Source organism: Juglans regia, chromosome 5 (genome assembly GCF_001411555.2).
Source record: "Juglans regia cultivar Chandler chromosome 5, Walnut 2.0, whole genome shotgun sequence".
Taxonomy (NCBI): Eukaryota; Viridiplantae; Streptophyta; class Magnoliopsida; order Fagales; family Juglandaceae; genus Juglans; species Juglans regia.
The window spans coordinates 6,769,608-6,783,158 of record NC_049905.1 but is presented as its reverse complement, the minus strand read 5'-3'; the positions used below and the strand labels follow the sequence as shown (position 1 = coordinate 6,783,158).

The following is a 13,551-nucleotide window of genomic DNA, read 5'->3' as shown; positions in this document are numbered from 1 at the left end:
ATTATTAAAATATTATTTTTTAATATTATTATTATTTTAAGATTTAAAAAAGTTGAATTATTTATTATATTTTGTATTAGAATTTAAAAAAATTGTAATGATAAGTGTAGAAACCAAACGAAACCTAAGTTGTTTGTATGTGTGTTAGAAATGTGTAAGCACATAGGACGAGTAGGCTGTGCAATCCCCCTCCCCCTTTATTCTTTGAATACTTGACTCTCAATGCATTTTTATCATACTAATTCATCTCTATCATATTTCTCCTAAACAGTAAGAGACTTAGGCCTCGTTTGTTTTTGCAGATTAGAAGAAATGAGTTGAGATTAAAGTTAAAAGTTTAATAAAATATTGTTAGAATATATTTTTTAATATTTTTTTTATTTAAAAAAATTGAATTGTTTATTTTATTTTGTATGGAAATTTGAAAAAGTTGTAATGATTAGTTGAGATGAGATGAGTTGAGAGGAATTATGAAAACAAATGAGGACTTAGTGAGTGGGACATCACACATATGCTTATTATTCCTCATGTTTTTTCTTATTCACACATATGCTTAATGAGACCAAGTGAGTGGGTTGACATGGTTGATTATAATCTTTGGTCCACCTATTCAACAACATGTTGATGGGCTGCAATCTTCGTTGCTGCGATTTTTGAAATTATGTCCCTTGCTACATGATCACCTAATGACCATTATTTTTTAGATTATGTCCATTGCTGCATCACTTCTTCTAGTCTTTCCAGTTCTAAAAAGCATCAATAAGCATGATGCAACATGTTGATGGGCTGCAATTTCCCCTGTTGTAGTTTTTGAAATAGATGTTTATGTTTTATGAAGTAACGTTTATTTGATGCAAAGCAAAAATGTTTGTAGTTAGTGAATCAGTATGGCATGATAAATTTTAATACAATCATAAACTTTAATACAACCATACACGATAGAACATTAATACACCAATACAAATATAAAAAAAATAATACAACCATAAACTTTAATACAACCACAAAGCATTATATACCCTACCCCCAACGTTGATGTAGGGAAGCCTGTAAAACATTGTAAATAAATCAATTAATCAAAACTCTTACTAGACACAACTTGCCCAAAGTCACAAAACCGCATTCAGGCACACACAAATATTCATTCCACCATATTTTCATGTTTATATCTTCAAACTACTTACTACATGTATACGACAACTTAACTATACCTCTAGAAATATACTCCAAATGCGCAACATAAAATGAAAACAGAAATAAAGGACAAAGAAATTAATCCCTCTTCTTCTTTATAAGAATAAATACCCTACTCGTCGGAGGGGGTGCTGGGTAGAGGGAGATTCAACGACAACGGAGGTGCTGGGCAGAGGGAAGGTTGGGGGAGAGAATGTGAGGTGCTAGGCAAAGGGATGGTTGCAGCGTCAGAGAAGAGGGAGGATTGAGGGAGAGATTGGGCGACGCGGGGTTTTGGGTGGTGGGGAGAGGAGGTCTGCAAGGTCTACTGGAGCTAGAAGATGGGATGGGGGCGAGAGCTCTGAAATCTGTGACAAAGGCTGGGGCTGTGAACATTCAAATTTGGCTGGCGCCCATCTCTTTTCGTTGTAGGGATAAATTGGTAATTTAATAGGGGTGTCAATATGTGACACGACCCATTAACCCAACACGAACACGACACGATAAAAGCGGATTAGGGTTTACCCTTAACGGGTTCGGGTCAAAACGGATTGACCCATTAAGACACGATAGTTTAACGGGTTGATAACAGTTCAACCCGTTATAACCCGTTATGACCCGTTAAGAAAGTTAAAATTACAATTATACCCTTATACCTAAAAAATAAAATTGTTGGGATTTTAATTTCAATATTTTTATTGTTTAGATTGTAATTTTGGACTTGTAGTTAGTTTTATATTTTTTATAGATATTATGATTTTAACATTTATATAAAATTATGCTAAACTTAACTACATTAAAGAGGTTAATTTTGGATTTGTTTCAATCCATTTACATAAATAAGTCAAAACGGGTTGACACGACCCGTTATGTTATTTGATCGTGTTAGGTTTTGAGATTTTGACACGATAAGCTTAACGGATTGGGTTAGGGTTGACCTATATAGTATAATATACATGTCTTGATACGACGCGAACACGGCCCGTTAACATGATTTGACACTCCTATAATTTAACAATGGTGTGTAGTAGTTGCATGGCTGCTCCCAACAATATTTCTTTTATAATATATTTCACAATAATATTATAAAATAAAGATATTTTTATAAAATAATGTTATTTTTATAAAATATTTTATAAAATTATCTTTCATTTAATACATTGTTATAAAATGTATTATAAAAAATATTATATATAAATCATTTTCTTTTGAATTTTGGAAAGCCATGCATGATATCATTTTTCCGCATTGAACAAAAATGTTCTTACTTGTACGAGGGTACATATTTTTAAAATTTTAAATTTATTTAATAGAGTTATACTATATATATATATATATACACGAAATAATTAATCTTACTCTCGTCATGTCATGTTGTGTTGATATAACCCTATTTGTCTTCCATTATATTATTCTTTATTTCTGAAAATAATAAACTCAAAAGTTGATGGTTAGTGCTGCATCAATAGAGGAAGGAATTAGAAAATCTAAATGGAAAGTCGAGAGGGTAAAGTTCATATCTATAGAATTTCTCTTATAAAAGAGAGCCAAAAAAAAAAATATTATGATTAATTTTTAATAGACTTTTGGAATTTTGAAGGGATGAAGACTTCCAACCAGTGGCGAAACCAATAATTTTTTTTGGGAGGGCCAACTTTTTTACTGCACAAGATGTTTATGTAAAATGAAAAAATATTATAAAATCATAAAGTATGACTGTATATAAAAATAAATATCGATAATTTGTCAAATCACATACAAATAAAATTTTAAAAACACAACTTAATGTTTGTTTCAGATTCTTGACGATAATATTTCATAGAACAATATTCATCTATTATTATTTTTATAACTATGAAATATTTAAAAATTGTTTTCTTCATGGAAACTATCAAGTGGTCTTTTAGAATGTCATCTTTCAATCTAATATCTAAGCTAGTTTATCAAATTTCATATAAAATCTATCTATTTTGGCGTCATATTAAGTATAAAATACTACAATTGAGACCTCAAATAAATTTTTCATTGCTTAATGAAATTTAGAGGATAAATCATCTCCACTATTTTTCATATAAATTATCAATTTTAAATAATTTTTCTTGTATTTTCACTTTAGATTCTATATTAAGAAACTTAGGTTGCGTTTGAATATTGAGCTGAACTGAATTCTTTATGAATGTTAGTGAGTTGAGTAGATATAATGAGTTATGTGTAGCTCATCTAAAATGAGTTTAGATGTGTTTGTATGTTTAGATGAGTTTAATATTATTTGTGAGAAATTGAAAAAGGTTATGGGTCTTACGTATAAAAATGTGTTGAGTTGAAAAGTTTTTGAGTCTAACGTGTATGGAGGTTTTGAATTGAGATGAGTTTAATAATTTGAGAGTTGAATGTTTGGATGTTAGACTCAGTTTAAAATTAGACTGAACTGAGTTGATCTCAGCTGAGTCTTGTAACCAAACAAGGCCTTAATATTGTATAATAAAAAACTTTAGGGTCAATATTAATAGTTTATTATTTCTCCTAATCTTAATTCTAATTTAATTTTAGTGGGGTCACATCCTTGAAAATAGATAATATATAGAAATTATACAAAATTAGATAAATATATTGAAATTTTACAAAATTTTAGAAACTATATGGGAATAAGGAAATTATAAATTTTTTTGGGAGACCAATTTCTATATACATGGAATTATGAATAAGATTTAGGGACTATTTTAAATTTTGAAAACAGTTTGGGGGGGGAGGACATGATCTCCTCAAGTTAGGGGCGCTATCCACCTCCTACAGGACAGGGCACCCCTTCCCCGCACCCCACCCTGCATGGGGCGGGGGGTGGGGTTTTCACCCCTACCCCCAGGATGCGGGGCGGATACCCAATTCGCCCCACCTCCATCCACTTAAAAAATATACTATATTTTTACTAGGCTTAAAAATTATTCATAAGTCTAAAAGTGATTAAAAATACATTTTTAAACCTAAATTGTAAATATGACTATAATTTAAAACTATGTAATTTTTAAATTTGCTAGTGCATATTTTATATAAACTGTAGTGTATTAGTTTTTAAATTATGTAGTTTTTAAATTTGTTAGTGCATATTTTGTAAACAAGTCTAACAAATTGTAAAATATATTAATATATACACAATTTGTCAAATATAAGTATATATTTATGTTTATATATATATATATATATAAATGTAAGCGGGAAAATGTGGGGTGGGTTTGGGTCCTCCACCTCTCTTGCCCCCCGCTACAGGCTCTAGATGTAGGGCGGGGGGCACCGCACCCCATTGCCCCGCCATGTAGGGGCGAGGTAGCAGGGTGCGGGGTTCCACTACCCACCCCTACCTCATGCTCTATGTAGATCCGCCACTGCTTCCAACACTACATTAGTTCTACCCTAACATCAACGCATCTAGTAATGTTATATATAACAATAACATCCTCATTTTACTCCTATCACAAAATTAGCAATTTATCCATCATTGGATTAGCTCCTTTTTTATCAAGAAAATAAATTAAAATATTTACTAATAATACCATATTAACATAGTTGAATAAAACTAAAATAATAACCTAATATAAATTTAAAACATTTCAATATTATTTATAAATTATTTTATTATTATTCATCTCATTTCATTTTAGTATCCAGAAGTCGATGTTGCTCCCCGAACAACTATGTTGCCATCTGACTTAGTAGAGTATTAAAAGTCTGCCTGCCCTCGACGCGTTCAATTGGATTGCAACAAGAAGTGTTCATTATATGCCCAATATGTATTCTTACCTTTTTTTATTCCTTATTTGTTAAAAAAAGTCCTGTTTAGATAGTGAATTGATATGAAAATTAAAAATTAAATAAAATATTATTAGAATATTATTTTTTAATAATATTCTTATTATTATTATTATTTTAAGATTTACAAAAATTAAATTATTTATTATATTTTATGTAAAAATTTAAAAAAATTATAATGATGATATGTAAAAAAAGTCCCATTTGTATATATAGTAAATTGAGATAAAAGTTAAAAATTTAAAAAAATATTATTAGAATATTATTTTTTAATATTATAATTATTATTTTGATATTTATAAAAATTGAATTATTTATTATATTTTATGTGAAAATTTAGGAAAATTATAATAATGATATGTAAAAAAAGTCCCGTTTGGATAGTGAATTGAGATGAAAGTTAAAAATTAAATAAAATATTGTTAGAATATTATTTTTTAATATTATTATTATTATTTTGATATTTATAAAAATTGAATTATTTATTATATTTTATGTGAAAATTAAAAAAAATTATAATAATGATATGAGATGAAATGATTTTTATATCCAAACAGTACCTAATATATTCTACTCCTCGGATACCCAAAATGATGAGAGAAATAAAAATTTGTCCTTCATGATGTGGTTCGCATCATCTTAGACTCGAATGTCAACCACCGAGTAAATTGAAAAGATAAATATATACGAAACCAAGTAGTTTGTCTTTGCTTTTCATGAAAATCTCATTCCAATTTTTACAAAAGTAATATAATCTAAAAAATTTTTAAAAAAGTAAACTCACAAATTGACATGATTTTATATGATATATTATATCCACTCTATAATAAAATTAGTTTTATAATTTGACGTAACACGTCAAACATCAGTAGTTTAAGGCTTCGTTTGGATCCCAAACTCATCTCAACTCATCATTACAACTTTTTTAAATCCCAATACAAAATATAATAAACAATTCAACTTTTTCAAATTTCAAAATAATAATAATATTAAAAAATAATATTCTAACAATATTTTATCATCTCAACTCAATTCAACTCAACTCACTTCAATATCCAAACACAACCTAAGAGTTTATTTTGTGAAATTTATTTGTAGCTAAAGCATTTCTCATCAACAAATGATTAAATTCATAAATCCTATCTTGTTAATCTTAAAGATCGAAATTGATTTAGCATTCATGATTTTTTTTTTTTTTTTTGAATAAAGCATTCATGATGTTAATCTTAGAAGGTCTGAAATTAGGATCAGTTAGACTTGTCCCTAGAAGATTTATACAACTCAGAGTCAGTCTGATAGTAGACAATCTCTCCACTGTCACTGACATAATGATCTTCTTTAATGCTTCTTGCTAGATTCTGGATCAAGTGAAATGGAATAGGTCCAGATTTCTTTGGCTCCCGGTAGTACTTTCCAAGCACTGGTTTAGCTGCCTCAGTCTGCAAGATAGTAGAGGTATTCAAGCCAGCAGAAATTGCTCTTATATCAGAATCCAACCATAACTTGCTAGTCAATGTTATTTTCTGAGGTAACTTAGAAACGAAAAGTGATATAGTACATGATTTGATCTGTAAAAGAAAGTTCAAATCATGCCATATTAGTGGCGTCGAAGGTGTTTCTTCTACACCGGCTTGCAAGTAGATCAAAGACTAATTAGAAAGTACCGCTTCCACCAGATGATAGTGTGGGATTTGAGGGAAGAGATGGTGTATGAGATGGGTGCCAACGTCATGGTGGATGTTATTAATCCATCCATAATCACGATCAACAGTTGTGAGCCCTCCTCTTAGATAACTCCATTCCTGTCAAAACATACACAAAGAATGATTAAGGTTTTGAAGTAAGCCTACTTTTAAATGTGGTATACAGATTAACAGCCAATTATCAGGACCTTTCCGCGGTACCAAGGAAGTTTCTGCTCATAGCCATGGTGCTGTAAGTAGGTAACAAAGTCCAGCCACATCACAAAAATCTGTAATTAATGGTGGATTCAAATAAGCACTTTACAATTAGAGAAGTGAACTCTATACAGAACTTTTGATAGATTTATCATGCAAATGAAAGTTTACTCACCAAGTAAGGAACACAGTAAAGCTTTAGCATTTGTATTGGACCAATTGCAAAGGAAAGAGAGATGAGCAGAGCAACCATTATAGACCAGCACACAGTCGAAGTAATCACATCATTCCTATCATTGGGGGCGAATAACTTGCTATTTGGGTTGAAATGAGAACCTTCCTTTCCTGGACCTCTTGTCCACTGAGATGTAATCCAGCAGCAAGAACAAAATTCAGCTTCTTAGACCCTCACAGCACAAAAGTTCAGAACTAACATAATGTAATAAGTCAGTTAAGGAAAGGTCTAGCTCTCACCAGATAAAAAGGGTATGCTAACAGGGGAAAAGGCACTGTGAATCTCAGCATTTTGGTACTATAATCCAAGCTTTTATATAACTTCTCTGTCAACTGGTAAAGATATTGAAACATGACATATTACTGAGAATTTGCTCTATATATTATTGGTTGTATCCATTTTCATGGCTAATTAATAAGAGCTTTTGAAAATAATACAGTAGACATAATACCGGGACCCATGACTCGTCATTCTCAACATTCCCATGGTTCTGGTGGTGAGTTCTATGGCTAATTCTCCTGTAGGATTCAAAAGCTGTGTGATTTATCAAATGATAGCAAAATTCAAAGCTAAATATTTCCATTATTTTGAAGAAGATAAGTGAACGGATAAAGTTTTCACAAGCCCACCATCCATGGTAGGGTACAAGAATTGCAGAATGCAAGACATGCCCCACCAAACTATTCAACACTGAATTGTCAGAAAAGCTTCCATGGCCACTGTTCAATCCAGAAACCAAAAGCAGTGTAAAAGGAGAAAGAACCATCCATGACAGCACACGAATCTAATTCCAAAGCCAAGAATAATGTACAATTATTATACGATTTACCAGTCATGTCCAAGCACAAATATAGCCCAGAACATTGTTCCCTGAGCAACCCAGTAGAATGGCCAAAAGATCCCAGCATTAAAGTAGATTGCAGCTGCTGCCAATACAAAGATCACCAACAAATCCCTTAGAACATAACTCAGCGATCTCCACGAGCTCTTGATCCAGCAATGCTTGGGAATGGCTGCTCGGATCTCAGCTATCTTAAATGGAGGAGGCGCACTTGGGTCGAAAACATCAGTCGGGCCAAACTCAGAAAACACACTTGCATTCTTCTCTCCTCCTCCTCCCTCCATTTCTTCAAGAGCTGGTTCCTTAATTCTTTGGCAGGGCTTGAGAAATTAATGGACAGGCCGGGAAGCTAGCTTGCTGAACTCTATTGAGGTGCAGATTCACAAGGGTTCATTATGCTTTATAAAGAATACCTTTTATAGGCAAAACATGAGATCAGCACATGACTCATAGACACAAGAGAATCTATCTCTGGATGCGCCCCAAGTTGCAGTTAAGATGTAGAACAACAGAATCGATTGCACACCTGAGTCCCACGTTAGCAGGTTGACATTTCAGTCTACCGCTAAATGTTCCACATAGATACTTAAAAGAATTTTAACACGCACAAGCTAGATATTTAATTTCCTATATTTTTAAGAAAGATAAACTTAACTTGTCAAAGTACAACTCCATCGGTTTGAAATGATTGTCTTAAGAAAACTGTTACGGTCATAAAATTAAAAGATCTCATAAAAATAAACAAACAAATTGACATAGTGTCATATGGTAATACATTAAATTTATTTACGATAAAATAATTTTACAATCTAATATATTACATTAAGTCATGAAAACATTTCAATCTATCTGGTCCACGTATATACTGAAAAGAATTCTAAAACGTACATAGCTTGATATTTAATTTCCAATCCTTTTAAGAAAACTAACTCGTCAAAGTACAATTTGATTGATTTGTAATTGTAATCATTTTCTTTAAAGAAGTGTTTAAAGCATAAATAAATCTTACAAAAATAAATCTATATATTGACATAGTTTTATATGATATGTTAAATTTATTTACAATAAAAATAATTTTACAATCTAACGTACAATATCAAAATACAAAAACATCTCAATCTAGGTACCCCTAAATGGTCCATGCACATATATACTAAAAAGAATTCTAGAAGCCTTATATTATTTCCTGCGTGGTCCTAGTTCATGAAAAGGAAATTAATTAACGGGGCATTTAATTAAGTGGAATCAGGGTAAGGTTGGCCAGTAAGCATTAATTAATGTACCTTCAAAAGCTTGGAGGTAAGTATTATATATATCCATCAATCGGCGCAATTTAAATCGTGTAATACTACTAGCTACCACCTAAAGCCAACTGAGAATTTGTGATTTTCAAGTGCTTCATTAACTTCCTGTTAATTACTACTACCTCCAAAGTCCATTTCGCCGTAACCTGTGGCCCGTGACTCGGTGGGCTAGGGAATAGAGGGGGAAAGTCCAAACTGGCCCTGGAAGGGAGAAACACACATCGTACCATTGAGTGCGGCACATTAATGAGGGAAGGCTCGATTAGGATCTGCCTCTTGATAGGATCGGTCACGTTAAATGCAATATTGAATAGCCGGCACCAGGATCGAGTCTATGTCATTGACAAGAACCATCAAATTAAATACGCCGATCGGAGTCGGAGGTGATCATAACAGTGATAGAGGAGACAGAGATCTGTTAGGGAGAATGGTACAAATAAGAGAGTACGGCTACAAAAAGAATGTTAATCACTCTAAGGACGCTCTCCACCTTCTTCTCTTTTACAGGCACTCGGCACGGTTCAAGACCGATGGTTACAAAACACACTTTAACAATACTAGCGGTTGGGCAATATGCGAGACATATTTGTCCGGTTGAAAAATAACTTATTTTGTAAAATATAAATATGTTTTGGGTTAAAAAAAAAAAAAAACGTAATCATAAGTAAAATAAGTAGTATGTAGAGAATTTTTTATGAACTCAATTTCTGCACCTAACAAGTCAAAAGAGATGTGAAGAATTTTTGTGATAGTTATAATACTTCACTGCATAAATCGAAGCAATCCAACCGAATAAAAAAAAATGAGAAGTGGTAAACTAAAGGGTTGGATTTAAATCTTAAAAATTTTAATGTACCAGCAGCAGCCTCGTCCTTCAAAAAACAACACACGTAGACATCATATCTTTAGATATGATTTGGATCGATGTATTAATAGTAGTGATATGGTTTGTAAATAGTAATATATAAAATTATTTGGATTAAGATATTTTATTTGATTTTAGAAAATGAGAGAAAAAAAGTTAAAATAAAAATATTTTAAAAGTTAAAATATTATTGGAATATAATTTTTTAATGTAGTTTTTGTTTTAAAATTTTAAAAAAATATATTTAAGAAAATTGTAATGATTAGATTAACAAATTAAAAAATATTTTATATTTAAATAATATTTTAAAAAATATATAAAAGTTTCTGAAAACCTAAGAATCTATTAATCTCTTCCTCGAACTCAATAATTTTGTTTGGGAAGAAATAGATTGTCAATTCTCTCCTGACCCAATGATGTTGTAAATTTTTTATTTTTTTAAAAATGTTTATGATGATTAAAAAAATACATGAAAGAAAGAAAAGAAAAATAAAAAAATAAAATACACATTCATGACATATTTTCAGGTTACTTTTTTATTAGTTGTAACAGTTCTCTTTAGTTAATTAAGAATATTATCATATTTAAATTATGTTAAAACTCTAATTATTTATATAGTTATAATTTTTTAAAAATATTTAACAAAATTTCATTATTTATTTAATGATGAAATATTAGTATTTTATAAATGGTTTGGTTATTTTGAAATTAGTGGTACTTGTGTAAAATCCTGTATGGCGTAAGATTTTCTAATTGATAAAAAAAAAGCACGTTTGCCACATCTGTCAAATTAAAGAAAAAAATAAAGTGTAATTTCAAATATTAAAATAGTCTAATGTATAAGAATAAAATTATTATTTATTTATGTTCATCATTTATTATCAAATTTAAATTATATTAAAAATTCAAATTAATTAGATAGTTTTTTTCTCTTAAAAATGTACAGAAAAATTTCATCATTTATTTAATGATAAAAAATTAGTATTTTATAAATTAAAGTTAATTTTTAGTATATAATATAATAAACAGTAATAAGATATGCGAAAAAAACATGCGAAGAAAAAAAAATAGCTTCTTTATTGATCATTTAAAACTCAAAAATTAATATTTTTTTTCACTTTTTCTTTCTTCCTCTCTCTCATTCCCTATGCACGATTGCGGTATTACGTCACACATTGGTATTCACACGGATAAAATAAAATTTAAAAAAAAAAATTTACTGTTTATTACTGTTCATCATACTGTCGATGAACAGTGACAAGATTTGGAAAAAAAAAAAAAAAAAAGGCTGATTTAGATTTACTGTTCACGATGAACAGTAATGAATAGTAACGGTTATAGGCTCTTTTAAGTATTAGGCAGATATATATATATATATATATATGTCATGTGCTTTATTTATAATTTTGTACGTCCGTCTTATTTTTGTCATTTTATATTTATAATATATATAATAAAAATAATGTTCATAAAATACTGTTGGTGAAATACACAATAATAGAATAAAAATTACAATTAAAATAAAAATTAAGACGAAGCCAGTTTGGACTGAGGCACGGAAATATCGCTCTCTTTAAGGAGATTCAAGCCCTCTGCAGTGTACAAAGTCTCAAATTAACCGGTGTAGCAGAAATCTTCTTGACTTGACTCCTCCAGGATACAACAGCCCAACTGATCGTCGTATAGCCCGAACCAACTCTGCACAAGCGGTTGAGCCCAAAGCTCCTCTCAAAGAACACCTTTCTTTTATCTGAAAAATCTCTCAAAAATATATACTCACTAAGTATATTTTTGTTTATCACACTTTTTGTCAAATATTCCACACACATACACTCTGTAAGACTACCCAAATATATACATATATATATATATATATATATATATATATATATAGTTGATAGACGTAACCGGTAAAGAGAATAAGATGAAATAAAGTAGCTAACGACCCATTAATGCCATGTTAAACTATTGAGAAACGGAAGCTTTATTACAAGCCATTAAAACCAACGTCCAAAAAAGCATTAAAGTCATGAAATTGCTTGAAGCAAAAAATGGTACGATCTACAACGAAAAAGCTATTAAACTACCAACAAATTATGAGAGAATGAAAACGTAAAAGCAACGGTAATGATCTCATAAATAAAACGTTAATAATAAATATTATTTGTTAAAAATACCAACATTCCCCCACTATTTTTTAAAAATAATATAAATAATAATATGAGAGAGATACTTCCAGATGAAGAAGAATTATTATGCATCATGAAGGTGTGCTCTGCATTGAACCCTCAATTAGTGAAATAACAACGTTTACTCCAGAGTCAGTAGTGGTCTCAGACTTGAACTATGACTGCTTAGAGGAAATAAAGAATTATTACTCACACATAAAAATCCAGGTGTTGACATAAGCTTTATTAGCTAGCACATTACGGCCTTGTGCTCATCCCGGTTTCATGAGTGTATTTGAGAATAAACCCAAATCTCATAGAGAGCGGCCCCACTCTCACACTCATATAAGTGAAATCTGTCAAAGGTGTTCCTATAATTCTTACACCCTACTCATAAGAGCTACAGAATTTCATTAAGAGTTTCTTTCAAAAACTCATCCTCCACAACATTACAGGATAAATGCATTCACATCATAGGAATGAGAAATAAAAACAATAGTGCATTTCTTACGACCATCATATGATTCGTTTTTCTCATTGAACCCAGTTCTCAGGATCTCTGGTCCCTGGGTTGGGTATCCTCATACATGACTCTTGAATTATGGGTTTTAATCTCATTTCCCTCGATGTATTTCAGATCATTTCTCTTGTCAAAGTTTTGTATAGTAGATCCATATTAATAACACCATCAGTAAAGAAATCTCACAGTACTGTATTTTTCTTCTAAATGATCTGAATTTACCATTATAATAATGGTTTTGTACTCTATCAATTATAGTAGTACTATCACAATAAATTAATTGATTTTTTCACAAGGAAATAAATCTTTCAACAAATTTGCTTCTCTATTAAAGCCAAAGCAATTCAACTCCATATATAGTTGACTTGGCAATAATACGTCAGCTCAAAGCAATAATAATATATGCATCCAAATTTCCTCATAATAAAATCAAATCTCAACATTAAAACTTTCAGTTACAGCACTAAAACCCAAATTAATACCATACGTTTCTAAAGAAAGCTAACGGTAACAAAAACAGAGGCAGCCGATGTAAATATAAACCGTTTGGAAAAGTTTTTCCATGCATCTAAATGCACTGAACGTAAACTTAATACCAAAGAATTAATGACATTCGGCTTTATTCCAAAAGGTTAAAAAGAAAACTGAAGAGAGACGTTAGAGCCAAAACCTTCTGAAAACTAATTTCTAAAAACTTGACCCCCACTAATTTTATATTTTAAAAATAAATTTTCTTTTCATAA

At 30.6% G+C, this 13,551-nt stretch overlaps 1 protein-coding gene across 2 annotated transcripts; it reads right to left on the bottom strand.

Moving 5' to 3' along the window:
- Positions 1–6,161: 6,161 nt before the first annotated feature.
- On the bottom strand, positions 6,162–8,347 carry LOC108989905 (omega-3 fatty acid desaturase, endoplasmic reticulum-like). 2 transcript variants are annotated; one of them, XM_018963671.2, is made up of 8 exons: positions 7,940–8,347; positions 7,740–7,829; positions 7,562–7,628; positions 7,350–7,442; positions 7,051–7,236; positions 6,869–6,949; positions 6,642–6,779; positions 6,162–6,416 (listed from the first exon to the last, which is right to left on the bottom strand). In XM_018963671.2, exons 1-8 carry the CDS (start codon positions 8,233–8,235, stop codon positions 6,225–6,227), a joined length of 1,143 nt encoding a protein of 380 aa, XP_018819216.1. In that variant the 5' UTR covers positions 8,236–8,347; the 3' UTR covers positions 6,162–6,224. The 2 variants fall into 2 exon arrangements, with proteins under 2 accessions (XP_018819216.1, XP_018819217.1); XM_018963672.2 differs by lacking the exon at positions 7,740–7,829.
- Positions 8,348–13,551: the final 5,204 nt, after the last annotated feature.

Coding starts and splice junctions, on each gene's coding strand:
- LOC108989905 (XM_018963671.2), bottom strand. CDS start 8,235: ATGGAGGGAGGAGGAGGAGAGAAGAATGCAAGTGTGTTTTCTGAGTTT. Junction 7,830..7,939: donor TTTGTGCTTGGACATGACTG/GTAAATCGTATA, acceptor TGGATTGAACAG/TGGCCATGGAAGCTTTTCTG. Junction 6,780..6,868: donor TTCCTTGGTACCGCGGAAAG/GTCCTGATAATT, acceptor ATGTTTTGACAG/GAATGGAGTTATCTAAGAGG.